The following is a 27,449-nucleotide window of genomic DNA, read 5'->3' on the forward strand; positions in this document are numbered from 1 at the left end:
CATAGGTGTAATTGGATTATGTATAGAACACCAATTAAGGCTCCAATTTATTTTCAATATTTTTCAAGTTATTTTGGACAAATTGCTGATAGAGTAGGATCTTTTGACCCTGTATTTTTTATTTCTGTAACAAAATTATAAATAAACTTAATTGATCTACTTAAAATCAAAATTTCACAACAAAAAAAAACGGAAGAAAATTTAATTATACAAAAAATATTTTAAAAATACTTCTTAATAATTTATTAATTATTAATCACTTTAAGTAGACATCATTTATTAGAAATACATTAGACTAAAATATTCCTTTGATCTTTATAGGTCTGACAGTATCATTACTAGTTTCTGTTACTATTTAAAAATTATATAGCTGACGGCAAAAAATTAAATAGTTAACTTATTGAAGTATAGAAAAGAACTTATGTAAAGGAGCCGCGGGTCTCGTAAATATGTACTTAAAATGTTGCCCTTCTCGGCTTATAAAAGTGCGGATAATTAAAAGAAAAAACATTTTAAAAGTTCGCCTGTAGGACGATACGTCATTCCCTGGTTGACTACGTTACTGCACGTGCGTAACCGCACTCTAAGAGCTAAGAAATTTAGGTACTGGTGGACTTGAGAAATAAAGCTCAAGCAAGAATATAATCTCTCCTCCTCTGTCAAGTGATCGTGAAGCGTGGAAAGATTTAGTGCTGTCTCTGGCACTCAGTATTTGCGGATCGATGAACGAATCGCTTTTAGGAGTTTGTACATGTCATAACCTTCTATCTGCATTCGTTTTAGTAATAGAATATGAGTGAAGTTTGTTCAGAGTATAGGAAGCGTGTATCCTTGGTCTCCAATATGCATTCAGTATATAGGAAAAATTGTTGTGAACAATTTAACGGAAATAATGAATGAAGATGGAAGAGTATGCAATAATTTCTTTTATTATTGTGGTTTTTTTTAAACTATTAATTATCAAATTCCATTTTCTATTTTAATGCAATTATTTTTATTGTATTGGAAAATACTAGTGTCTAGTCTATTTTTTTTTAATAAATCCTGTATTTTTATGAATAAATTTATTAAGCCATTCAAGTGAATGAAAATTAATAAAGTGTTTTTTATTAATTAAATAAAATGGTCTTAATTATGTGATTATTTTGCATCACTACAAATCCAAGAGTTTATTAAGTATTTAGAAATAAAAGACTTGGATGTTTTTAAATTTATAATGAAAATTTGTCAAAATTTTAAATTTTGAAAAAAAACCTAAACAATCAAAATTTTTAATAAGTACTCGAATTTTCATAATTACAAAATGAACTTTACTAAATAAATCTTTTTAAATATAATTATTCATTCATTTATTGAAATCTGAAGGAAATTATTAATAATGATCACCGATACATTTTTGATAATGATATATTTTTTTATAATCCAATTTGTTGTGACACTTGAAAATTTTTTTTTAATAAAAATTAATCAATAAAATTATAGTTTCCAATCGACTAAAATTGGAGTAAATAAAAGAATTGAAAACTCACATAATACTTTCATAATTAACCGGAAGATAATTTATAGACACGTCGATTTTTTGCAACCCGGCGAGTGCCAAAAATGACTGAGAATTCTCCGAATAAATATTTGGAGCTAATAAAAACCTTCAGGGTCATAAATAATATAATAATAAATTATAAATAAGAAGCTTTGTGTTTTGCATGTAAGAAGCACATGTGCGTGAAGAGTTGCGTGTAGACACATATTTGTTGGCTCTTACACACATCACTCATATACTTATTCATGTAATATCAAATATAAAACCCGAATGCTAAAGATCTCGACGCATGCCATGGTGTGTGTTGCGACGAGTTAAAATTGATGGTTGACAAATTGGTGGGCGGCAATGAGACATCGTCAAGAAGTGCGTTCTGTAGCTTAGTAATGGATTAACCGTGTGGCTTTACTATATTACCGCTATCATCAAGTTTCTTCTTTCTCTTTCTCTCTCACATATAATGCATTAGTTAATACAACCTCTCACCCTTCCAATGCCAATTTCACTTTATGACAATAGTAAATTACATATTGCTTCGAAAATTATTCGCATGAGTGTTCGCCAATTGTCGAGAAAATTATATAGGCTGATGGATAATGTAGACGATGCACTTGCAATAAAATTCTATTTTCATTCGAACATATAAAATCTTCAAAGTAGTTGGTATAAAAAAGATTATGACATTACTTTGGATCGAGTGTTTACTGATATTGATGTTGAAACATTGTCAAAACTTTTTTATTATTCTGTTGAATAAATAATATATGTTATAATGTATGTTATCAATAAAATTCAATCAATATCAAAATAAATATTGAATAAAAAATTATGTTAAAAATATTGGAAAGTAAGTAAGATTAATAATTTTTAATAACTAACAATTAATCTTTTAAATATTATATTTAAATAGATCTATAATTATAATAACTGATAGTAAATTTTTAAATTTAATTGAAATTAAAATAAAGAGGAAAGATGGCCAGTTTCGATGTATTTAATCTCATCACTGATCATTGAAAGATGGAAATAAAGGCTTGGATTTGAAAAAATAATGGATTTACTAAAAATATTGTATTTCTTTTTATTTTAATGTTTGAATAAAACATTATTGGAAACAAGAAAATAAAGAGTTCTGAATAATTATTCAATTGCTAAATTAAAAAAGCTTTAAATAGTAAAGAGTCATTCTGATGTCGAGCTTTTTGTATATAATTCACAAGCTTGTTTCAATTTTCAATGATCATTACCCTTACAAATGCTTACAAATATCTTAAGCACATAAAAAAAGACGAGTTAGAGATTTTTTAAAAATATCTCGTAGGCGACAAAGAAGCAATTGCGCATGTAGAGCTTCACCAGCGTGGTGTTCCACATCACCGCCTCGGTTTTACGCATAATCAGCACCAGAGAACATTATTTTTACGAGCACCATCCATTCAAACCATTTTGTCTTCATTTTAAAGTTTCTTTTACATTTCTCTTACATTTTCCATCACACCATAGACTCAAGATGAATTCGATAAACATTGAAAAAATTTTTTTTTCAACAAATTAAAATAAAAAAATCAATGTAAAAAATTTTGTGATCTGAATTTTATGATGACAAAATGTTTATCAACGTTAAATCATAATTTATTATGAAGGAAACGCAGCTATGTACCATGTATTATAATTCCTTTAATCATATGGTAATCACGCAGGCAATTGATTAACCGCCAAAGCATCTCCGACAAATTAAAAGAATACTATCAGCATGTCACTCTTTCCTCTCGTCTCGTTGAGTTTTATCTCTTGCGATCCGTCGGACCCTCACGCGACGGTCGAAGGGATCTTGCAGAGTTCGTCCTCTGCATCCTGAGTACACTGTTACGCGCTTCCTCTTTGATGTCTGACACAACGACGCGCCAATGTCATACATCACCGTCATTTCAGCCCGAAAAAAGATCTGACAATTTTTTTAAGTAATTATCCGGTTAAATTCTTCTATACTATATGTTTTAATTTATTCTTTTACTATTTATTTAACTAACAATAATATTTTTTTATGAGTAAACACTTTGCTTAAATTAAATTTTATTCATCCTTTACTTGAAACTCAAAAGATAATTATTTTGATTATCATTCTAGGAAAGATTATTTTTACAAGTTTATTGTTCATTAATTATTTCTAAATATTCAATTTTCATTTTTTATTATTTAAATAATTAGGTAAATAATCAAAATTCATTACAATGAATAGATTAATAATTTAATCATTTGAATGATATTTGTTCTTTGTGTTTATTACTATTTTATTGTAATGATTTATCGATATTTTCGAGACTCTAATAAATTAAATTTTTACAAAAACTGTATTTATATTAATCTTTACAAAATGCACGGTTTTTTTTTTAATAAGAATAATCCAAATCCTAACGTAAGAATAAAATGAGGAAAAAATGTCAAATCGATGAAGAAGATTTACAAATAATGGTCTGTCTAAAACGTTACTTGCTCTACTGACAATTTGAGTATGCATTAAATGCACATTTATATAATACCAGACTGTCACAATTTCTTGAATATGAAACTCGAGTGTGTAACATAAATTTATTTGTCATTGAATTATTGAAAAACTTTGGCTTATGGTACATCTACACATGTTGAATTTCACACTTTTTTGTCCCTTCATGTAGTTGCTACTGCATCGATTATTCCACATCGCAGGGTTGGAGATATCGGCGATAGCTTTCGATCGTGTGCACACAGTAGTAGTCGTGCATTTCTCTTGGCCGAAGTAAATTCCACGGCGTCGTTACACCCACGGAATATTTATGTACGTCGGTGACGATCACGACAGGGTTATATAGTTGAGATACCACATAGCTACAATGCTATAAGAGCAAGGCAACGAGAGTTTGGGAGAGGAATAAAGAGAGTGGGAGAATAAGAGATGAGGGGGGAGAGACTTGCTATTAAAATGTAAAAGGCATAATATATATTTGAAAGTTAAATACGTGTTAAACCCATCGCAGAAGAAGAGATTTATTGATTCCGAAAAATTCGTATGTACTTATAAGTGATGGATTTATTATTTATTTAATAATATTTTACTTTTCCCTATTTCACTTACTCTTTTAACAAAATGAATAATTTAACATCAATGAATAATTTGAGAAACAATTTTTGATATTTATTATGGCCCAAAATGAAGCATTGTTCTATACTGGAAACATTTTGGAGTAAACATAGCTCCACCCTGTTTTTACACTGAGGGAAAGTTTAAGCTGAAGTACATGTTAGTCAACTTGAAGTAAAAATTACTTTTAAGAAAATTAAGAGTTAATTAATTCTCCAGATCATGTATAGGCCTTATCTTATTTTGTTATAGCAAACGATATTGGAGAATTGTCTGATTGATCTTCAACTACCTTCCTACTTCCCTTCTGATTTCCTCAAGTTGGGACATTTTTACCAAAGCTCCAACATGTCTTCAATAAAAATGTAATAAAAATCTCCCAATTTTCTATCCCAAAGTTTTGTCAATTTAATAGTTACAGTTAAGATTACTTACTATCACCTTATTAAAACAGAACCAATAACCATCATCATCAACAAGCTAGTTCAATAGTAAATACTTTTTCGTTAATTGAAGTGATTAAAAACTTCTTTCGACATGAGTCATGATATTTAATTATTATTTTATTCTTTTTATTCTTTTGATATGATATTTAAAAATAAACATATCAATTAAAAAGAGTTCTGGTTTAACTAAGATTATTTTTTATAACTCAATGAATTAAACGACTTATTATCAATGATAACTGTTAGTGACATTAATCTAAAACAAAACTATTTTCTTGTTGTTTACAAAAGTTGTTTATCATTCTTCAAATTGACTCTTAATTACACCACCCAATTGTTGCTGTAACATATTTCTTATTTTCTGTTCCAAGGAAATATTAGCTTTTTTAGAAAAGCAGGTTTTCATCTGTAGCAGCAACAGAAAACTATTTGGTTTTTTTTTATAATGATGGTAAGATATGACTGCTCTTATAAATAAAATATATCAGTAACTTGAAATATTTAATGTGCATTAATTAATACTAATAGGTATGCACATAATAATGAGATGAAGATGTGGCTTTGCTTATCCGGAAGCTTGATATCCTATATAACATGATGAAGATGGATTATTGTCGACAACGCAAGTTCTCTCATCAGAAATCCGGCGCCATTGTTCGCTGTTCGCTTCTTAATTCGCATAAAGCCTGCGAGCTTGTAAACAACGTCACGATAGAATAACTCGGTTAGCATAATCGCGTCAAGGAGTCATTTACGCGCGCGCGTGCAACCCCTGATAGTTACTTGAGCTTTATTTCTACTCTCTCGAATATACACCCTCTCCTTCTTTCTCTAGCTTTGTTTAGATTTAACGGATGGTTTCACCCCTCAAGTGTACAGTCGATCTCGCATTCGCTCTTGATCATGTTTCGCAGATTTACAGGGGCGGTTCTAATGTTGCAACTTTTATAACTGTTGTGTGTGTGATATCAAAATATTCATTACTGTAATTTTATTAAATTATGAGTACCTAGGGTGTTCGATCCTGTAGAAAAAACTTAGTACTAACTTGACTTTATGAAAAAGAGCAATAAGCAGATCAAGATATGAAGGTTTTGACAGATAAAAACTGTAAGAATCTTGTTTATTGGCACTCTATGATTGAAGAATATTAACTTTAGGTACCATTTAGTCTCTGGTTGACTGATGAATATTGATAATATTCTCTATACGATACATTCTGAAAAATGACAATAATTTGAATTACTATGATATGTTAAGATCTCATTTAATATTTGATAGCTGAATTCTTCATAGTTCAAGAAGGATTCAACTATCATAATATCAACTTCATAAATAATTGTTAACTATTACCTCTAATGAATATCAATATATTACAATATGTAATAAAGTATAATAATGATAAAATTTTGTTCACTTAAATGATGTAGATATGTGTGTGATAAACTGTAGATGTCATTCTTCTAGACTTGATGGAATAAATCTCAAATTATGATTCAGATGAATATAATAACGTTTCAGAGTGAGCAAATTCGCAATGCATGTCAACTGTTCAAATGCGAGAAAAATCTGCGCTCATTTTGTTTTTTCTTTTTGGCATTTGTTGAGTTTGATGGTGTTGATCTTGTAATCCACTATAGGGTGTGCAAAAACCCCTCAGTACATGTCCATCAAACGCCCGTCACACCAATTACTTATGATAATATCAAGCGAATAGCTCTGATTTGATGTAAATTTGATCAACTTACTGATTCAGAATTAAATACAGGAAGGATAAAGACGAGACAGACAAACAATCAATGAAGCTTGAATAAAAGAAAAGTAATGAATGAAATATTATTTCGCATGTCGGAGAACTGAGTATTAAAGTAAAGTGGTGGTTAGTGGTAAAAATATTTGAAAAAGTCGCTCAACTTGTGACAAAGCGAAAAACAGTTACATATACGTCAACTTGTCGGGCCATTAGGGATATTCCCTTTCTAATGTAACTCTTATTCTTCAAACCATTCCCTATTGGTTGCGACTCATTTTCAACCCACCCTTGATCGTTCAAAAAAATAATCTCAGTGTCTCGCCTACCCTTTATAAACGTCAAAATATGACAGTTCTCTTGGGTCACCACTTTCCGCTACAAGGAGCACATTGGGGTTGAAAATGGGGCTTACTGTTTCGATTACCATTTTGACAAAAGTGAATTTACGCCTAAATTATTGACATCATGACAATTAGGATTTAATAATCATGATAGTAGTAATAAATAAAGAATATGTATTTGATTTTACAAGTTAAACTCATTTCGTTTTCACTTAAATATATAATCTATATTTTACATTTATAAAAATGAATATGAAAATTAGGTTCTAACGTTAATTAGTTACTACGAATTTCAGAAAATTTCTATTTTTTTTAAGCGGTTTAAAATTAAGATGTTTACGACATCTAGCGACATTTTACGGCAATGATTTATGTAATTATTTTCATAAGCATTTGTTGATAAAAATGAATGTATTTTTACCGACTGAAAATTGTTTAAATAAAATAACCATAATAATAAAAAAATATTAATATTCATTAATTTATTTCGAATGTGATTTTCTTAAATGATGATAATTAGGTAAAACTTTTATTAAAAAGTCCAACTGACCTACTTGTGGCTAGAACAAATAATATTTATATATTATTTTTATTTATAAATTTAAATGAAATAAAACGTTTAAACTTACATATGGTTTATCGTTCATTTCCCGCCTATGACATTCAGATCCATAAATAATTGTGTTCTCTGGAATAATTTCAGGATCAACTATAGAACAAGCTGCTCCAATTACACATCCACTTGTTAATTCAACATTTCTACCTACATGTGCTGAATGAATAAAAAAGAAATTTTCAAAAGTTACAGTTTTTATCTTAATATTTTCTATTTGAAATTTACCTTTAGCTTCTAAAACATTATTATCTCCAACTTTCAAAGATTCACAATGCGAATCTACTTCAAATACATTAAAATTACCCACAGTTTGTACTGGAGTATTGTCAATAGATGTTCCAGGAGGTAGTCTATAAAAACAGATTTTAATTATCTTATTTAAGAAGACTTTCTATAAGTTAATAGAATTATTTACCTGTTAACAATTGTGGCCATTTCTTCGATAATATTTCCTTCGCCAATTATTATGGGACCATCTTCAGCTAAAATACTTGCTCTCGGGTGAATAATCGTTCGAGGACCAATGATTATTTCGCCTTTTAAAATACTTTCATCACAAACTACAGCCCCAGGCGCTATCTTCAAACTTAATTAAATCTTATAATTAAATATAAACCATATTTGATTAATAATAAATAAAATATTACTTACTTTAAACGACGTGAGCTTGAGGTCGTCATTTTTAGGCAGTATGCCAATTATCAACAGCTTAGTTTTTAGCCCAAGTAAATAATAATATTTCTTAATATTTATTTATCATTTGATGAATTATTTTTTATAAAATCAATTAGTAAATACTCAATTTTTTGATTCGATAAAAGTTGTCTGTAAAAAAACCGAATTGGCAAAGAACCAACAAATTTAGTTGACAAGTGGCGCTAATGATTGTGGTCTTGGTAAGAAGCTCAATATTGCGCTTTCGGTTTGAAAACAATTTATTACTTTATTTTAATTAGTATGTATTATTCCCTATAAAATTATTGAAAATGTTAAACGCATTAAAATAACTAGAAACTATTTTCACTAAAGGATGTCTTATCTTTTATTGCGAGATTGTATAATGGTTGAATTAAAATGATCAACTGCACAATTCATGTTTAATAATACACATGTAAACTGCATTATATTAAATGTATCGAATATTCGAAATTAATAATTTTAAAAATTCTTGTAAAAATAAATATTGAAATTAAGGAAAATTAAAAAAATAGTACATATACGTTTATACAAATACATCAATTATCTGATGCAAGGAATCCAGTAAGTAAACAATATATACTCAAGTAAAAAATTTTTAAGCTAATACTAATTTTTTCTCCTTCAAGTTGATAAATATAATCTATGATAATCGTTTGCACCAAATGCACAATTACATTTAGGACATTTTCTTTGGCGAGTTTCGTACCGCGTACGTAAACAATCCCAACAGAAAACATGGAAACACTTTGTAAGTACTGCATCCTTTCGTTTAACTTTACATGATGGACAAGTTAACGTTTCTTTATATTCTCGTAATTCCTCAGCCATCACCTCATCTAATGTTTCCGCCAACTCAATCTTCTTCATTCTTTCTACTTTTCGTCGTAACTGCGCTATTTCCTCCTACAAAAATACGTCATAAGTAGTAAAATAGCTTTTCTTATTGGGCTTTTATTAATAAAAATTCGAATAATAACACACCTGTAATCTTTTTGTTTTATACGCCTCCGCTTCTAAAGAGCTTGTCTTTTCTGCCACAACCTGTTGAGCTTCCTTCATTTGTGAATGATATTTTTCTAGAAGAAAAAAAAAAGGAAATTCATTGATATTGAAAACTTTTTAAAAAATTAACACCATTAAATTTCTTTTTTACCTAAATGAAGTTTCAAATCTGCTGCAGATTGTGCACTTTCAATAGCTTTACGCTTATGCATTTCCATTGCTTGTTGTCGTATAGCTAATTCTTTTTCAACAGTTGCTAAGGAGTTTTGTAATAAGCGTTCTTTTTCTTCTAGCTTTCTTACAACAACATTTGCAGCTTCTACCTGAGTCGTTAAAGTCGACACTTGTTCTTTCAATACATCTTTTTCTTCTCGTGCTAATTTATGAAGCTGATTGCTCTTGATTCTTTCGGTCATTAATTTAAAATTCGCATCATCTTTTTCCCGTAATTGCTGAATAAGTCTTGAGTTTTGTTCCTGCATATCTTCGAAAGCTTGTCCAGTTACTTCCATTTCATTCAATAAAGCTTCTTCTTCCTGAAACAGATCAAATATCTTCACTATTAGTTGGAATATTGTTAATAAATTATTAATTATTGTAGATAAAAAATTTTACCTGTTTTTGTGACGCAACTTGTCGTTGTAAAATATATGCTTGTTCTTCTAATTTTTTAATTTTCATTTGAGCATCTTCATCAGCAAGCTTTTTACGCTCTTCACGTTTGTTTTCCTGTAAGTCAAGCATCTTATATGATACAAGACCATAAAAAATTGAGTAAAAATAGTTGTAAAAAAAAATTTTTTTCAATCACAATAAAATAAATTATCTACCTGAATTTTCTTTAATTGTTGACGAAGCTCTTCTACTTCTGTACGAATTTTTCGTTCTGCTGCCATCAGTTGTACTTTATCACGTTGTTCCTTTCCAACGCCTTTATACATATCTAATAAGAGTTTCATCTCTTTCATTTCGTTTACAGTTTTTCTAAATAAATAATCCAGTATTATTATCTACTGAATAATAGTATGAATAAAAGTTTAACGTTAATTTGACTTACTTCAATTGAGCTTTAAGATCTCTCACCATCTCTGACTCAACCATTTTTGGATCCTTCGATCGATGAGCCGTTTGATCTCGATGTTCAGTTTTTAAAGCTGGATCTTTTTTAACATCTTTATCACGTTTGACATCCTTCTCTTTTTTCATAACAGGAGAAGGAAGTGCATGAGAATCAGACGCATTCTTATTTTCCCCTTCATTCGTTTCAGTAGGATCTGTTTCTTCATCTGTTGTCATCTCTCTTTTCACATTCATATTACCTTCTTCTTTTATCTAAAATTAATATTCGAATTTATAAATGTTAATATTTACAATATTATTAATTTAAAATTGATATAAATTTACCTGCATTGATCCTGAAAGAAAATTCGATGAGTCTTCTTCTTTACCACTACTATCTGAACCATTACTTTCTTTATTTTCTTGAGGAGCTTGCTGTCCAAATTTAGCTGTCAAATCTTCTATTTCTTTTTTCAACTAGAGCAAAAATATTGTAAATATTATACACAAAAATTTAAATCAATACTTTATCAACAATACTTTGTAATAGTAAAATTAATTTGTATTACTTTTGGAATTTCTGCTGAAGCTTCTTTATATTTGCGTTTATATCGATGCACTTCTCCTTTGAGTTGTTGATTATGATTCTGTAAAGATGTAATTAAATGCCGCATTTCACGATTTATAGGACCCGTTTGTTCATTTGCTGCTAAATTTTGCTCAAATTCAATACGTAACATTTCATACTCTTTTCTTAATTGTGCTAATACATCTTCTAATTGAATACATTCACCTCGTAATTTTTTCTGTGCTACGAGCTCTTCACTCTCCATCATTTCTATATGACGCAAATGAGAATTTTTACTTGATTGTAATTGTTGACGAGCATCATCGAGTTGAGTTTTCAGTTGCATTGATTCATTATAAAGTACTGAAAATTGTGATTGCAAACATTTGTATTCAGTCGTTTCGACAATAACAGATTCTGGTAGTTGGCGAATATCCATTTTAAGTTTTTCAACTTCTTTCAAAGCATCTCTATGTTGTTGATGTAATTTATCTAATTCTTGTAACCGGTTATTAGCTAGCTCTCGTGTTTCCTCTAATTCACGTTGTAAATCATCTAATTTCGCTTGCGACACACTTGAAGCCACAAGTGTACTAGATTTGTTACTTCCTTTTTCATCAGAGCCGTGAATTTGTTGGAAAGTTTTTAATTTCTCTATTGCTTCTCCAAGATGATGTTCTAACTTGTCATTTCGAGCACAAACTTTATTTAATTCATATTGTAAATCATCAACTTGATTCCTTAACTCAGCTACAAGAGTATCTTTTCCAGTAATTGCATCTTGCAATCCAGACATCTTTAATGACATAGTGTGATATTTTTCATGAAGTTGTAGATTTATAGCTTGTAAGTTACGGTTTTCTGCTTGAATTTCTATATTTGCTTTTCTAACAACTTCATCAATTTGTGGTGCTTCCTCTCCATTATACTCTCCTTTTAAAGCAAGAGTAATCTTTTCATTCCGTTGAGATAGACGATCAAAAGCTTGTATAACTTTCGAAACAGCTCGTTTTGAAACTTGAACACGATGGGCCAATTTGTCATCCAATTCTTCTTTGTCCCACGATGATAATTGCATCAAGAATGACGTTGTTGCTTCAGATTCATCTAAAGAATAAAATTAATGATAAATAAAATTATAAATATAAATTAACAAATGAGTTTAAAATAAATATAAATGAATTTTAACTAAACTTACTCTTATTTTCAGATTCATCAGCTGTTTCTGCATCAAATCTTTGAAGTAATAAACGAATATCTTCATTCAGTTGGTTCCAGTAACGATTAACAACATTAAGCACAGCATCATCTTGAGTTTGTCGTTTCTCTAATTGTTCAATTCTTTGTCGTAGTTCAGTTTCAGTTCGATGTCGTTGATCCAACCTCTTTATACAAATTAATATTGAATAATTATTAAATATTGGAAATTACAAATACCAATTAAAGCTTATAATAAGTAATGAGAGTTATTAATTGTTTTACCTGCGCAAGCTTCTTGTTCTGAAATTGAAGAACTTTCATGTCCATTTCTTCTAGAGTAGATATAGGCCCAATTAAAATGGGCTCAAATTGGACTTTTTTGATAGGCGGTTGAGCCATCAAGTCACTACTTTCTGCTGATCGTTTAGACATTTTTGATTACTTTAAGTAGTCTCCTGTAACAATAAAACAGTATACAACAAACAAATAAACATTATATTTAGATAGACCATAATTAATTAAAAAATGAATCAAGTTATCACATACCTTTTTGTTAAATACAAAACAATGAATAGACTCCAAAAATAATTCTATAAATTAATTATTTACTCATTGTATATAATCAATGAAAGTAAAAAATAATCAATTGTGTCTGAAATAACGTACTTTACTTCAGCTAAATTGACACTTATTGAGTAAAGATTATTATTTATTAAGATATACAATACATTGTATTGGTTTTATATAAGTTTAAATATATAAAGGTGATATAGAAATGCACTAAAGATTAATTATAGAAAAAAAGTGGCTAAAATGCTGCAAAATGTCTGCAGAATAAGTAAATATAAATGTACAAGCCGAGGAAAGAAACGTCGACATCTCTCTTTCTCTTCTTTACTGTATAGACTGGTTGGCCAAAAAGCAGGATCGGAGTGTGTTCGAGTGAACCCCTTCTCCATTTTGAATTGAATATAGTGTAGTTAAAAGTGAATCATTTTCTCAAATACATGAATTCTTCAGAATAATTTTATATATTTCGATCGAATTTTTTTTTTGCTGTTTTTTATTATTTTTTTAGTGTTACAGAAACATATGTATATATTATAAATTAATTATTGAAGAATTTATAGTACAATTTTTAACAAACAAGTAGCTATATTCACTAAACTAGTTTGTGCCCTAAGCTGTTCCAAGCTTCAGAGGCATCAGCTTGTTGCTTGTGATTGGTAGGAGGTATGACGTGTGAGAAATAAACGACAAATATTTAGCAAGGTATCATATGTGGTTTTTAGCCAACCTGACCAACATTTTATTTGTAAAATTCATATGAAGTCAGATGAAATGTTCTATAGGTAGTGTATACTTTTCAAAAACATGAAGTGTGATAAAAGTGTTGATGATATCAAAAAATTAAATAATTTTATGCAAATTATTTGCATGCCACAAAGAGGATAATTTTAAGATTTTTTACATATCTAGAGCACCAGTGAAACACATTTTTTATAAATAAAGTTTTATATATCTTTTATATATTATAAAATCATGGCAAACACAGGCGTTTTACCGTTTGTTCGTGGAGTTGATTTTACAAGAAATGATTTTGCTGTGAGTAATCTTTTTTATTATAATTATTTTTTTTCTATTTAGATTACAAGTCTATCTGTTAAATGTTCTAGAATCTAAACTGCCTATAAATATTTTTGGCAATAGTTTTTTTTTCATTTAAATTTCGAAAGCTACTTAGATTGGAATGTTTAATGTATTTATTATTGTTTTCAGGAGAAAAAATTCCCATCATCAATTCGTATGATGACAGGGATACAATGGCTTAAATTAGATGACACACATTTAACAGAAATTCCAGAAGAAATGGGTAAACTGCTTAAATTGGTAAGGTTTTTATTACTTAGAAATTTTTGCGTAATATACATTATAATATTAATTTATTGATTAATTAAATAACAGGAACATTTGTCACTAAAAAACAACAAATTAGAACGGCTATATGGAGAATTGACTGAATTAAATTGCCTTAGAACGCTCAATATCCGTCGCAATAACATAAAAACAAGTGGTATACCCTCTGAGTTATTCAATTTAGAAGAATTGACCACATTAGATTTAAGCCATAATAATTTGAAAGAAGTACCAGAAGGTCTGGAAAAGGCAAGATCGTTGTTAAACTTAAACCTTAGTCATAATTAGTAAGTAGTGCTACCACCATATTTCATTTAATAAGTTTTATTTGCTCATAAAAGTGTAATAACTAATCCCATTACAGTATTGAAGCAATACCAAACACTCTATTCATTCATTTGACGGATTTAATATTTTTGGACCTAAGCCATAATCGTCTGGAAACATTACCACCTCAGACTCGACGATTGGCTAATTTACAAACATTGATACTTAATGATAATCCGCTAGGTCATTTCCAACTAAGGTAACCTCTGCATACCTGTAGTTTGAGTCGGCCATAAAATGGTTTCTACTACATGATTTATTGTATTTACAGGCAACTACCGTCCCTCATGAACTTAACGACACTTCAAATGCGCAATTCACAGCGGACATTGAATAATATTCCATCCAGTTTAGAAAGTTTGACAAATTTACAAGAACTTGATCTTTCACAAAATGCACTGCCACGTATACCTGATGCATTATATTCTCTTCCCAATTTGAAACGTTTAAATCTGAGTGATAATCAAATAAGTGAGCTATCATCGGCTATTGGCAAGTATATTGTTGAGAAATTACTTTTTTTTTTAATTTTTTGTTTTTATAAATAATACTGACTTTATAATTAAATCCATATTTAGAAATGTGGCAAAAATTAGAAGTCTTAAATCTTTGTAGAAATAAACTGACTACTTTACCAGCATCACTTTGTAAAATTTCTACATTGAGACATCTTTTTTTGAATGATAATCAACTCGATTTTGAAGGAATTCCTTCTGGAATTGGCAAACTATCATCACTTCAAATATTTTCTGCTGCAAAAAATCACTTAGAAATGATTCCAGAAGGATTATGCCGGTAAAAAATTATTTTAAACTGTTTAAGATTATTAATAAAGAACATAAAATCATAACGTTGGAGCCATTTTTTTCAGATGTGGATCCTTAAAAAAATTAATATTATCTTCAAATCAACTTATTACGCTACCCGATGCAATCCATTTTTTGACAGATTTAGAACAGCTAGATTTGCGTGATAATCCTAATTTAGTCATGCCACCAAAACCAACTGAAGTTCAAAAAGGATCAGGTGTCGAGTTTTACAACATAGATTTTTCATTGCAACATCAACTTCGACTTGCTGGCGCAAATGTTCCTCCACCCACACATACTATTAGTGAGTGAATATGATTGACTTAGTTTCAATTTTGCAATTTACATGTAAATTTTTTAAATGTAGTCTTATGCTTTAATAGACAGCAGTAAAGACCCGATAGCTCGCAAAATGAGGCTCAGAAGACGGCGCGATCAAGAAGAGGCTGATCAAGATCAAGCAAAGATATTAAAAGTATGAAATTTCAATAAACTAATAAACAAATTAATGTATGTAAATACTTTTCATTAAACTATTATTAATTCTTTAGGGAATGAAAGATATTGCTATAACAAAAGATAAAGACAAAGACTCAGAAAATTCCAGAACGGAGTCTTTAAAGTGAGTAGAGAATATTCTTACTTGTGAATATATTTCCGAATATACATGTAATTATTGTACAGGCCTAAAAGATGGGATGAATCCCTAGAAAAGCCGCCTCTGGATTATTCCGAAATATTCGATGAAGACGCTGGTCAAGTGTTGGGTCTGTCGATATGGGAAATAGAGAATTTTTTACCAAATCAAATTGATGAAGTAGCTCATGGAAAATTTTATGAAGGAGATTGTTACATTATTCTAAAAACTAGTCTAGATGAAAGTGGATCGTTAGTTTGGGCTATTTATTTCTGGATAGGTAAAAAGGCTACGGTAAGTAATAAAATTTATTCGTTTATTTATTTATTTTTTGATAGAAACATATTAGTAAGATCAGCTTTTTTATAATATAGTTGGACAAACGAGCATGTGCTGCAATCCATGCTGTTAATTTAAGAAATTTCCTTGGTGCCCAATGCCGAACAATTAGAGAAGAACAAGGAGATGAATCTGATGCATTTCTTATGTTATTTAATGCTGGCATTACGTACATTGAAGGAGGTAGAACCACATCCGGTTTTTACACTGTCGATGATACAGTAAGTATTGATTCTAAATTTTGTAAAGTTAATTATTGCCAGTATGATAAATAATTAGAGTAAATTTATAAATAATCTTCACTAAACGATTATTTAATAATGAATTCTATTTTTACAGCCAGCAATTTCAAGATTATACCGAGTACATGCAGCAGGTGCATCAATTCATTTAGAACCTGTGAAAATACACCATAAAAGTTTGGATCCTAATTTTGTTTTTGTTCATGACACGGGAAATATGATATTTTTATGGTATGGAAAACATGCGAAAAATACTCTCAAGTCAAAGGCGCGATTAATGGCTGAAAAAATTAATAAAAATGAGAGAAAAAATAAAGCAGAAATTTTGACTGAAATGATGGGATCTGAATCAAATGAATTTCTGTCAGCTCTAGGGGTTGATCGAGAAAGTTTAGTAGTTAAAGAACATGTTGATCCAAACTTTGCAATAATTACACCCCGTTTATATCAAGTGAGACTTGGAATGGGGTATTTAGAGTTACCTCAAGTTGAGGTACCACAGGGTAAATTAAATAATTCCCTGTTAAATAGCCGAAACGTTTACATCTTAGATTGCTTTTTGGATGTTTTCGTATGGTTTGGAAAGAAATCAACACGACTTGTAAGAGCCGCCGCAGTAAAACTGTCACAAGAATTATTCAGTATGATTGAAAGACCCGAATATGCATTAGTAACTAGGTTGCAAGAGGGAACTGAGTCACAAGTGAGTAGAAGATGTCTTTATACATAAATACCTAATATTAATCGACTATTAAAATTATATCATAATATTATTTATCATTATCTAGATCTTTAAATCTAAATTCTTGGGTTGGGATGAAGTTATTGCCGTAGATTTCACTCGAACTGCTGAATCAGTTGCTAAAACTGGCGCAGACTTGACTAAATGGGCTAAACAACAAGACACGAAGGTGAATTATTATTTGTTTACAATTGAATTAATTTAATTCATAAAAATAATAAAATTATGGTTTATCAGGCTGATCTAGCAGCATTATTTATGCCACGCCAACCTCAAATGTCAGCAACTGAGGCTCAACAGTTGATGAATGAATGGAGTGATGACTTAGAAGTAATGGAATCATTCGTTTTAGAAAAACGAAAGTTCGTTCGTCTTCCTGAGGAAGAGTTGGGTCATTTTTATACAGAAGATTGTTATGTATTTTTATGTCGATATTGGATGGTAAAAGAATTTATTTATTTTCTCAGAATTTTAGGAAATTTCAATAAAACTATTTTTAAATCTAACTTTATTAAATCGTAGCCCGTCGAAATAACAAGTAATGATGATAATGAAGAGCAGTTTGAAGATGATTTTCAATGTATAGTGTATTTCTGGCAAGGTCGAGATGCTGGAAATATGGGATGGCTCACCTTTACATTTAGGTAATCCCTATTTTATTTTTATTAATATAAATTTGTTGAATTTTGTTAATAATAAATATTTGTTGTAGCATGCAGAAAAAATTCAAAACTTTATTTGGAGAGAAATTAGAGGTTGTGAGGACGCATCAACAACAAGAAAATCTAAAGTTTATGGCTCACTTTAAAAGAAAATTTATAATCCATCAAGGAAAACGAAAACAAGCTAAATCAGCTGATTCTAATCGTGTTGAATTTTTCCATCTACGAAGTAATGGAAGTGCTTTGTGTACCAGACTTATTCAAATCCCACCAGATTCGGGCTTATTAAATTCTGCTTTCTGGTACAAATACTTTATTTTTTACAATTTTTTTCTATAACATATATTTACAGCATAATGACAATTGATTTTTTTACAGTTATATTTTAAATGTGCCATTTAATAATGATAATCAAATGGGAATCGTGTACGTATGGATTGGTTCTAAAGCTGATCCAGAAGAAGCTAGATTAATTGAAGAAATTGCTGAAGATATGTTCAATAATGTATGTGCTATTAATATTCATGCTTTTCAGTAGTAATAATTATGTACTTTTAACTCTAATTTTTGATATATTATACTACAGCCATGGATCAGTCTTCAAGTGCTCAATGAAGGCGAAGAGCCTGAAAATTTCTTCTGGATAGCTCTTGGAGGAAGAAAACCGTACGATACAAATGCTGATTACATGAATTATACAAGACTGTTTAGATGTTCTAATGAAAAAGGATATTTTGTTGTTAGTGAAAAATGCACAGATTTTTGTCAGGTATTCTATTTTTTAAATAATTATTTAATAACATGCCGAATAGATGGGATTTTCATATTAATTATTATAATTGCTGTAGGATGATCTAGCTGATGATGATATAATGATTCTTGACAATGGGGAACAAGTATTTCTTTGGCTTGGAACACACTGTTCCGAAGTAGAAATCAAACTTGCGTATAAATCCGCTCAGGTATACATACAGCATTTACGTGTTAAACAACCTGATAAACCTAGAAAATTGTTTCTCACTGCAAAAGGTAAAGAGTCTCGTCGGTTTACTAAATGTTTTCATGGATGGAGTACTCATAAAAAATCACCAGAATAATCAAATTTTTCATATCTGCAATTTTATGTGTAAAATAATTATAATAATTTATTTAGCTTTTTCGTAAAAATAAAATATGAGAGTGTAAAATTAAATTATTGATATAAAGTTTTCATTTACCCTTTCTGTTATCACCGTTAGTTATCTCAAAAAAAAAAATTCATACATTTATTACTTTAAATCCATATTTATTCAACACATTTATACTTTTATAATGTCATCATATATTTTACTACAATTTTTTTTAAAACTGAATTTGGTAAGTCTAGTTAATTTTCACAGATAGTTTTCATTTAATTATACATGATTAAAATATCAACAATTAATTTACAATTCAAATGTCTTCAAGTTATTAATTAAACTTTCATAATTGATTAAGAGTTAGCCTTCTCTTGTTGTCAACAATACTTCAATAAATATGTGCGTATTTTGCATGCTTGGAAAATAGAGTTTTATCACATAAAAACATAATTATAAATACCTACATTACAATATCTCAATAACAAAAATTAATATCGTAGTTTTATATAATAAAAAACATTCCTTTCATACAAAAATAAATAAATTATTAAGCGTTACCACACATATGAAGTTAGGATTAATTATATTGTGTTGTTTCCTAGAAAATGAAAACAAATAAGTATTTATACGTGATATAAATATTACACATCTTAAGAGTTCTATACCTTATTGGCTTATTATATATTTAGATTATTAATCATCGTCATCATCATCATCTGTTGGAACAAACAGATCATTTTCTTCTAGAAAATTGGCTATATTTTTGCTTATTGTTGCTCCGATAAGAAGGCCTACAGTTACACCACAAATGACGCTAATAAATCCAAATGGTTGTGTTTTCGGTTCAGGAAGAATAGCACCTGATCGTGTAGTGATAGTTTTGTACCTCTGCACATTTTCAGCACGAAAGTCTTGGAATAAAAGCCTCTGACACAAAAGTGCTTTTACATTTGAAATTCGCATTATTGTTTTGTTTTTTACAGCGTTTCTGCGAATAATATGAAACATTTAATAACAAAGATTTTATAAAATATAAAACGAAAGAAAAGAATTTACAATGTTCAAATATATAAAGTATTTGGAGACGAATTTCAAGTAACCGAATTGAAATAAACACAGGTCACAGACACAATAAGCAAGTGTATCCTTATTTCGAGATATTTCACATGTTTTTTTTTCTCGAAAAGTCAGCAATTCGACGAATATTTCCGATTACTACCGAAATAATTCGAACTGCTAGTGCGCGATATTTTAAATCGTCTCTACATTATTAATCATTTATTTTTAACTATTCATTAAGTAAAATTAATCTTAATTTAGTTTTTTGTGGTACATTTAAAGAACATGTTATGTCAAGAAAAACAATGTTCAATGATGTGACGATATGTTTGTAATAATTAAATAGTCAGAACAACACGAAAAGTAGTGACAATTGTTTGATAAAATCTGTAGTGAAGCCATTAAATATTTTATTTGATATTTATTCGATTTGAAAAAAAAAGTTTTTATTGTAATGTTTTTTTAACTTTTTAAAATAATAATTGATTGACAACTAATGTCAATAAAGTTGAATTTGGTGATTGTATTTTTCATACAGGTTAGCCAACATTAGAGTTCAAATTTATCACGGTAAATTTATGTTGTTATCAATTGATATTCATGACTACGGCCATACTTTTACCAGGTGTTCGTAGCATTTTGATTATTTGACAAAGCTGAAATACAGCTGTTTGAAAAAATATAGTAAGAATCATGAATAATCGTATACAAATATACTAGCCAAAAACAGTTTAGGAATGTGTTACTAAAAACATTGATTGCTACATTTTTAAAAACAGAAATGGATGTAATCGGCACAATCTTAGAAATATTGATACGTAAGTTATTTATATGCAAATTGATTTTTATTGGTTTTTATAACAGAAACTGATAAATTATTTCATTATTAATCACAATTTCATATGATTAATTAAGAAAGTATTCATTGAGAAAACAAAATATATAGTTAATTATTTTTTTAACATTTCAATCAGTTTCATTGTTGATTTTTGACGTCTATTAAAAGTCTGGCCCATCCCTAATTATGAATAGGCACAGCTAATTAAAGAAATTTTTTATTTAAAGAAATCATATAGAGTTCATAATTTAAATATTGTGTTAGTTGTGAAGAATTTAAATAACAAACAGTTTATTTTTGAAATCACTGTTTTGACTTCAATTTAAATGCTTCTGATAATTTTTATCGTATTATCAAATTACTAATAATCATATTTGTTACACCTTATGAATAATCACCACATAAGAATGCTGTATTGTTTTTTGATATATTCTCTATTTTATTTAATTAATACGACAGTGGTTACGATAAAATAATTTTTTTTGCACTATCAGAAAGAGCCATAAATCCGAAAAACCAAGAGGTTGATGCTGCTGCAGTAGATGGATTTTGTAGTGTTATCGGAAAAGAAAAAGATGGTCCACAAGTTGCAAGTAAATTACTTGCTACTCACATTCAGTCTACTAATGAAGCTGAAGCATTGTTAGCATTGAATGTAAGTTTATTTATTAATCTAAGCATTGAAATATGTTCATATCTTTTTTTAATAAGCACATTTTAAAGCTTTTAGATACATGTATGAAGAGATGTGGCAAATCTTTTCATGCAGAAATAGGAAAATTTCGGTTTTTAAATGAAATGATCAAATTAGTTTCACCCAAATATCTTGGCTCAGCCACACCCAATAAAGTTCGTCAGAAAATATTGGAATTACTTTTTAACTGGACAATGAACTATCCAAAAGAAACTAAAATAAAAGAAGCTTATGAGATGTTAAAAAATCAAGGCGTTGTTAAGGTAATATATTTGTTATTTTTTACTGAAAAAAGAAATGATTCAAGAATATTAATATCATATTTGTATTTAGGATGAACCTCCTTTACAAATAGAAGCCAATAATCGAGATAAATCAAAGTTAAAGAATTCCTTATTTGAAGATGAGGAAACAGCCAAGCTTTTAAAAGAGTTGTTACAAAGTAAGGACCCATTTGAATTGCAATTAGCTAACAGACTGATAAAAAGTATGGTGAAAGATGTAAGTATTTATTTTCTACTAGTTTTATGAATTGAACTTAATATTTAACGTATTAATTATGACACAAGGATGAAAATAGAGTTCAACGAAGTTCACAGACAAATTTTGAAGTTAGAATAGAATCTGTGCGCAATAATGCTAAGTTATTATCGGAAATGTTGGATTCATACAATCCTAAACAAACTAGTAGTGAAGATAATAATTTAATGAAAGAACTTTATCAAGCATGCGAAAACTTTAAACCAACTCTTTTAAAATTAGCTGAAGAAATACAAGATAATGAAAATTTACTTGGTAAGATCCTTAATTCAATTATGTAATGAATACATGAATTTGAAGTTAATGAAATAAATAATGTACTTTATTCTTTAGATCAAGTATTAACTGTTAATGATGAACTGAGTCAAGTATTTGAAAAATATTCGTTGAAAATGAACTCTTCACATAATTCAAATAACAGTAAGGATGATGCTCTTCCGTTATTAGATTTTTCTTCATCTCAAGATAATGTTTCTGAAAATGAGAAATTGACTGGCTCGAACTTATTAACTAGTGAAACAACTAAAACACAAACTGATATGGACTTATTGACTGATATATTTAAATGTATGGAAAAACCCGCTAATGATTCATTGCAATCTCAATCTGATTCTGATTTGTTATGCTCAGATACCGATATAATGCAACCGCTTCCAATTTTACCTAGCTCCAAAGGTAATAAATTTTTGTGTTATTAATAGTGCATCAATGTTAACACCATTGATATAAATAAAAAAAATCTTTTACAGTAGAATCTTCGAAATTTTCTGAGAAACCAGCGAGTAAACCTAGTGCGTTAGAAGAATTAAATAATATAAGCAAGTCTATGCTTAAACAAGACTTAAATATGTGCAATACATCATTAAAAAATTTATCTGATTTACTTAATAATTTGGACTTAAAGTCCAAAGATGACAAAAACCAAAATTCTATATCTGAAAAGGATGATTGTGATGTGCTAAATACTGTAAATTTATTAGAAAATAATATACCTCAGAAAGATATAGAAAAAGATGTAAAAAAAATTTGCGAAGAATCAAAACCCATAAATCAACAGATGAAATCATTAATGGATATTCATGTTACTCTTGAAGACGTAAAGCCCAGTAAGTTTTTTTTTTAAGTAAAAAATATTATCTATGTATTCATAATAATTTATTTATTACAGGTTCTATACCTCCAATGACTGTAATAGATGATAAAAATAATGTGACAGTTGTTCTTCATGTTGCTGAAGGTTCTCCAAACCCGCTTGTTTCTGTCGTTGTTATAACAACTATGAGCAGAAGTTTGAAACCGTTATCCAATTATATGTTTCAAGCTGTAGTACCTGAAGTAAATTCTTATTAAATATTATCTAATAAGAATAATGTTTTCAAAGAGACCATAATAATTTTTTTATTTTATTCTTTAGAATTGTAAGTGTCGACTTCAATCACCATCGAGAACTGAGCTACCTGCTTATAATTCATTTTTACCTCCATCTGCGATCACACAAATAATGTTAATTGGTAATCCGAAAAAGGTAACTTTCTTAACTATAATTTTATGAGCGTTTATTAATGTATAATAATTAATGCAAATTATATTAAATAAATTGCAGGTTCCCGTATCTGTTAAGTTTATGTTAAGTTATACATTAGACGATGAGACTTTTACAGAAATGGGAGAAATAGAGAAACTTTTTAATCTGTGAAACAATGGAAATGTTAAATATTTTTCACAAATTTCAGTTACTTATTTGAATTATTATAGAAAATTAAATATATAACTTTTAAGAAAAATCATGTGGAGTGTTTTGGAGTATTTATTGCGGCTGTTTGATAACTTACATAAAAAGTTATAAACTTATTAAAATTTTTCAAACCAAGTATGTATATGATAAATCAAATCAAAATTTACGAATAGAATTTGATTAATACTTGTGCAATGTTTGACTTTGAAGTAAAATTCAAATCATTTAACCAAAAATTTTATTAGGACATTTTTTTTGTTAACATATAAAATTAATTTTAAATAATATAAAACTCTGTTTCAGAAACATAAAGACCTCTTTATAAGGTTTTTTTAATCTCTGTAATGATTAATGTAAATATTTAATAAGAAATAATCATTTTAAAAAAAATGCTAAAATGAAATAAAATGCAAAAAAAGGAAGAAGGATTTTATCAAAATTTCGTCAATTTTCTGAAAATGTCTATAAATAGCTAGGTGTAGGCGTTCAATACAATAGTACAGTCACCATCAAAACGTGTTATCAAAGACGCTTATCACGTCTTTGTTGATGATACTTTCAATCTCAAGTGTACATACTCATGGATAATATGCCACTTCACACTAATGTACCTCTCATTGTACATACATACATCGTACATACATTCAAAGTACATACGGCTCAATGATCCATGTGTGGGTGGTGGTAGAGTTTGGTCGATTCTTAAGGTATGCTATTGACAAAGGGCAGATTGACCCTTTTGGTCAATAAACTAAAATACATTAAAAGATGATTAAAATGATTGATTTATTATAAGTAAACAAATGAAAGTGATTGACAGCTTATTTAATAAGTAATATTATTATTGAGGCCGTTTTTTGACGGTAAATTTCCACTTTTAAATGAAACCAGAAGTATAGCGAGTACATACTGCGGTCTCATTGGAGGTTGATCTCCCCACTCCTTGCAGATTAAGTTAAACTTCCTTGCCCCTCGTATTCATCTGCAGCAATTGAAAGCAATCTAAAAACTACCCTTTCAGCAGCACCACTTATATGAATATTCGGTGATTCATAACTATAGATGTTCTGGCATCAAATATCATTTAAACTTTGTTTATATTTTTGCATATATTAAAGATATATATTAAGTGTGTAATAATATAAAACAGTATTCAGTTTTATAGAATATCTATAGAAATTGCAATATAGTATCGGAATTAATTCAATTTTTCAAGTAATATGTCTTGTAGTTATGCTGATGGATTATCACCTTATGAAAACAAAGGTGTTTTAGGCCTCGAAGAGGTAAAGTTTGTATTTAATGCCAATATTTATATTTCATTAATTCATTCATTTTCTTATCATTATAAGATAACTTTTTTACATGTTTATAGAAATATGATAGTGCAGATACACTCAGAATAAAGTGCGGACTTCTTGCTGAATGGATTGAATCAGCTCGTCATGTTGTGGTACACACTGGAGCTGGTATAAGTACGTCTGCTGGACTTCCAGATTTTCGGTAATCAAATAACCTTCATTTATTTGATACTTTCATTCATGTTTTCTTCTTAATGAGTGAAATTAAAGCGAAAGATGAATATTGATTATTGATCATTTTAATTATTTTTGAACTTTCATAATGAATGTTATAGTGGTCCATCAGGAGTATGGACCTTGGAGCAAAAAGGTTTGAAGCCTACTAATGGTACTTCATTTGATGATGCTATTCCAACCAAAACTCATATGGCTTTGAAACAATTAATTGATCATGGTAAACATAAGCATAAGCTACACAAAATAAAAATAAAGTTTTTTAATCAATTTTTTTTCAGTTTGATTAATTATTATTAATCAGTACAATTGCTTTTTTTATGAAAATTTTAATTATACTTGTTTATTTTTCTAGATAAAGTAAAATTTATTATCAGTCAAAACATTGATGGACTTCACTTACGATCTGGAATTCCGCGCCGATACCTAGCTGAATTACATGGCAATATATTTGTAGAACAATGTGACAAATGTGGCAGGTAAATTTTAATTTATTGGTACTAATAGTTGTTTTTAAACTGTCAATAATAAAGTTCGAAGTTATGTTAGATATACTCAATATTGATTTTGGAGTATTATGGCTATGCATTGGAGCGTACCTCCGGTTTCTAAGTTAGATCTTTGAATTTTTTGAACTAATTTTTATAACAAAAATTAAATAAAAATTTATTATTATTTTCATTCAATATTTTTAGACAATTTATTCGGAACTTTGCAACGACGAGTGTGGGTAAAAAATGTTTGGAAACAGTATGCAGATCTGAACAAATTGGTGGTCGACCCTGTCGTGGACGAATGCATGATACTATTCTTGATTGGGAACATAATCTGCCAGATAACGATTTGACATTATCGGACCTTCATTCCAGGTAATAAATCCGTAAATAAATGTTGCTCTACCCATTGTTGTTATTACTCGTTAAAGTATTATGCTTAATATGTTGAATATAACATTTTAGTGTAGCGGATTTGAGCGTTTGTTTAGGCACCACTCTGCAAATTATTCCTAGCGGTAATCTTCCACTCTCTACCAAAAAATATGGAGGGCGACTTGTGATATGTAATCTACAGCCTACAAAACATGTAAGGGTTCAAATTATTTATAACCTTTATTTAAAAATATATATATTATTAATCATTGTTTTCAGGATAAAAAAGCAGATTTGGTTATTAATGGAAATGTTGAAGATGTTATGAATAACGTTATGAAAAAGTTAGGATTAGAAATTCCAGAATATAGAAGTGATCAAGATCCCACTCGAAATTCAGATACCACGTCGTCAGGAATGGAATGGACGATACCATCAAGCCAAATAAAGGAAATGAAAGTATTATACAAAAAAGTTTGTAAACCAACGAAACGACAAAGGAAAACGTTTATGTATGAGAGAGAAAAATTGGACTATCCTCCAAAACAGCCGAAAATGCGTAAAAGGTCATCTTCAATTAAACAAGATTTTACGCCACAATGTAATGAGCTTATTACAGACAAAACTGAGTCTTTAAATGATGATACGTCTAGTAAAGATATTAAACAAGAACAAGAAACATCTTCAAATACTGAAGCTACACCAGAAGATACAGTTGCAGTTAAAGAAGAAAGTAGTACTAACAATGCTGAAGATCATGATACTTCAAGTGGCTAGCATTCACCTGAAATGCTACTTTCTGTGAAGGCCCAAAAAAAAATAAATTATATGTTCTGAAATTGCATTTATTCTGTTGTTTATGTGTTACCATCGATCAGAAGAGAAAATTGAGTTTTATAAGAAAATTCGACTGTAATTATCAATATAATAAAATAATTTTTTTTTATCAGAGAATATCCAATAATTGTATATTAAGGGCAGTCTATTAAATATCTTGTCTTGATATAAAGGATCATTTATCACTTCAAGATCTATGATATTAAA

The 27,449-nt window shown here is 29.1% G+C and overlaps 6 protein-coding genes across 14 annotated transcripts; 3 read left to right on the plus strand and 3 right to left on the minus strand.

Moving 5' to 3' along the window:
* Positions 1 to 6,294: 6,294 nt before the first annotated feature.
* Positions 6,295 to 8,711, minus strand: DCTN6-p27 (dynactin subunit 6). Of its 2 annotated transcripts, XM_035082928.1 has the most exons (6): positions 8,466 to 8,711; positions 8,230 to 8,400; positions 8,040 to 8,164; positions 7,828 to 7,970; positions 7,749 to 7,758; positions 6,295 to 6,323 (listed from the first exon to the last, which is right to left on the minus strand). In XM_035082928.1, the coding sequence occupies exons 1-6, from the start codon at positions 8,492 to 8,494 to the stop codon at positions 6,310 to 6,312; spliced, it is 492 nt and encodes a 163-aa protein (XP_034938819.1). In that variant the 5' UTR covers positions 8,495 to 8,711; the 3' UTR covers positions 6,295 to 6,309. The 2 variants fall into 2 exon arrangements, with proteins under 2 accessions (XP_034938819.1, XP_034938818.1); XM_035082927.1 differs by lacking the exon at positions 6,295 to 6,323 and having other exon boundaries at positions 7,656 to 7,758.
* Positions 8,712 to 8,846: 135 nt separating this feature from the next.
* On the minus strand, positions 8,847 to 13,339 carry Bre1 (E3 ubiquitin-protein ligase Bre1). 4 transcript variants are annotated; one of them, XM_035082924.1, is made up of 11 exons: positions 12,889 to 13,339; positions 12,625 to 12,797; positions 12,341 to 12,527; positions 11,144 to 12,249; positions 10,920 to 11,051; positions 10,573 to 10,847; positions 10,346 to 10,499; positions 10,131 to 10,244; positions 9,667 to 10,069; positions 9,495 to 9,589; positions 8,847 to 9,416 (listed from the first exon to the last, which is right to left on the minus strand). In XM_035082924.1, exons 2-11 carry the CDS (start codon positions 12,772 to 12,774, stop codon positions 9,135 to 9,137), a joined length of 2,898 nt encoding a protein of 965 aa, XP_034938815.1. In that variant the 5' UTR covers positions 12,775 to 12,797; positions 12,889 to 13,339; the 3' UTR covers positions 8,847 to 9,134. The 4 variants fall into 4 exon arrangements, with proteins under 4 accessions (XP_034938815.1, XP_034938814.1, XP_034938817.1 ...); XM_035082923.1 differs by having other exon boundaries at positions 10,131 to 10,259; XM_035082926.1 differs by having other exon boundaries at positions 8,848 to 9,416; positions 9,667 to 10,051.
* A 119-nt stretch (positions 13,340 to 13,458) lies between these two features.
* Positions 13,459 to 19,191, plus strand: fliI (FLII actin remodeling protein). 3 transcript variants are annotated; one of them, XM_035082922.1, is made up of 20 exons: positions 13,459 to 13,614; positions 13,822 to 13,947; positions 14,122 to 14,232; positions 14,308 to 14,546; positions 14,624 to 14,785; positions 14,858 to 15,078; positions 15,165 to 15,381; positions 15,458 to 15,699; positions 15,779 to 15,870; positions 15,947 to 16,017; positions 16,080 to 16,326; positions 16,407 to 16,592; positions 16,711 to 17,316; positions 17,402 to 17,524; positions 17,593 to 17,796; positions 17,878 to 17,999; positions 18,068 to 18,319; positions 18,396 to 18,522; positions 18,604 to 18,786; positions 18,866 to 19,191. In XM_035082922.1, the coding sequence occupies exons 2-20, from the start codon at positions 13,885 to 13,887 to the stop codon at positions 19,112 to 19,114; spliced, it is 3,717 nt and encodes a 1,238-aa protein (XP_034938813.1). In that variant the 5' UTR covers positions 13,459 to 13,614; positions 13,822 to 13,884; the 3' UTR covers positions 19,115 to 19,191. The 3 variants fall into 3 exon arrangements, with proteins under 3 accessions (XP_034938813.1, XP_034938811.1, XP_034938812.1); XM_035082920.1 differs by having other exon boundaries at positions 13,561 to 13,614; positions 13,695 to 13,947; XM_035082921.1 differs by having other exon boundaries at positions 13,585 to 13,694.
* Positions 19,192 to 19,293: 102 nt separating this feature from the next.
* On the minus strand, positions 19,294 to 20,350 carry LOC118066685 (Essential MCU regulator). Of its 2 annotated transcripts, XM_035082903.1 has the most exons (3): positions 20,192 to 20,350; positions 19,801 to 20,123; positions 19,294 to 19,733 (listed from the first exon to the last, which is right to left on the minus strand). In XM_035082903.1, the coding sequence occupies exon 2, from the start codon at positions 20,096 to 20,098 to the stop codon at positions 19,829 to 19,831; it is 270 nt and encodes an 89-aa protein (XP_034938794.1). In that variant the 5' UTR covers positions 20,099 to 20,123; positions 20,192 to 20,350; the 3' UTR covers positions 19,294 to 19,733; positions 19,801 to 19,828. The 2 variants fall into 2 exon arrangements, with proteins under 2 accessions (XP_034938794.1, XP_034938795.1); XM_035082904.1 differs by lacking the exon at positions 19,294 to 19,733 and having other exon boundaries at positions 19,800 to 20,123.
* On the plus strand, positions 20,117 to 24,233 carry Gga (ADP-ribosylation factor-binding protein Gga). Of its 2 annotated transcripts, none has more exons than XM_035082895.1 (10): positions 20,117 to 21,012; positions 21,527 to 21,687; positions 21,756 to 21,989; positions 22,060 to 22,227; positions 22,296 to 22,521; positions 22,600 to 22,941; positions 23,019 to 23,372; positions 23,435 to 23,601; positions 23,681 to 23,791; positions 23,870 to 24,233. In XM_035082895.1, the coding sequence occupies exons 1-10, from the start codon at positions 20,976 to 20,978 to the stop codon at positions 23,960 to 23,962; spliced, it is 1,893 nt and encodes a 630-aa protein (XP_034938786.1). In that variant the 5' UTR covers positions 20,117 to 20,975; the 3' UTR covers positions 23,963 to 24,233. The 2 variants fall into 2 exon arrangements, with proteins under 2 accessions (XP_034938786.1, XP_034938785.1); XM_035082894.1 differs by having other exon boundaries at positions 23,016 to 23,372; positions 23,870 to 24,232.
* Positions 24,234 to 24,997: 764 nt separating this feature from the next.
* On the plus strand, positions 24,998 to 27,244 carry Sirt6 (sirtuin 6). Its single transcript, XM_035082899.1, has 7 exons — positions 24,998 to 25,287; positions 25,377 to 25,504; positions 25,638 to 25,756; positions 25,892 to 26,015; positions 26,232 to 26,405; positions 26,496 to 26,619; positions 26,685 to 27,244. The coding sequence occupies exons 1-7, from the start codon at positions 25,222 to 25,224 to the stop codon at positions 27,180 to 27,182; spliced, it is 1,233 nt and encodes a 410-aa protein (XP_034938790.1). The 5' UTR covers positions 24,998 to 25,221; the 3' UTR covers positions 27,183 to 27,244.
* Positions 27,245 to 27,449: the final 205 nt, after the last annotated feature.

This window comes from Chelonus insularis, unplaced genomic scaffold (assembly GCF_013357705.1).
Source record: "Chelonus insularis isolate UGA/USDA-ARS -01 unplaced genomic scaffold, ASM1335770v1 contig_352_pilon, whole genome shotgun sequence".
Taxonomy (NCBI): Eukaryota; Metazoa; Arthropoda; class Insecta; order Hymenoptera; family Braconidae; genus Chelonus; species Chelonus insularis.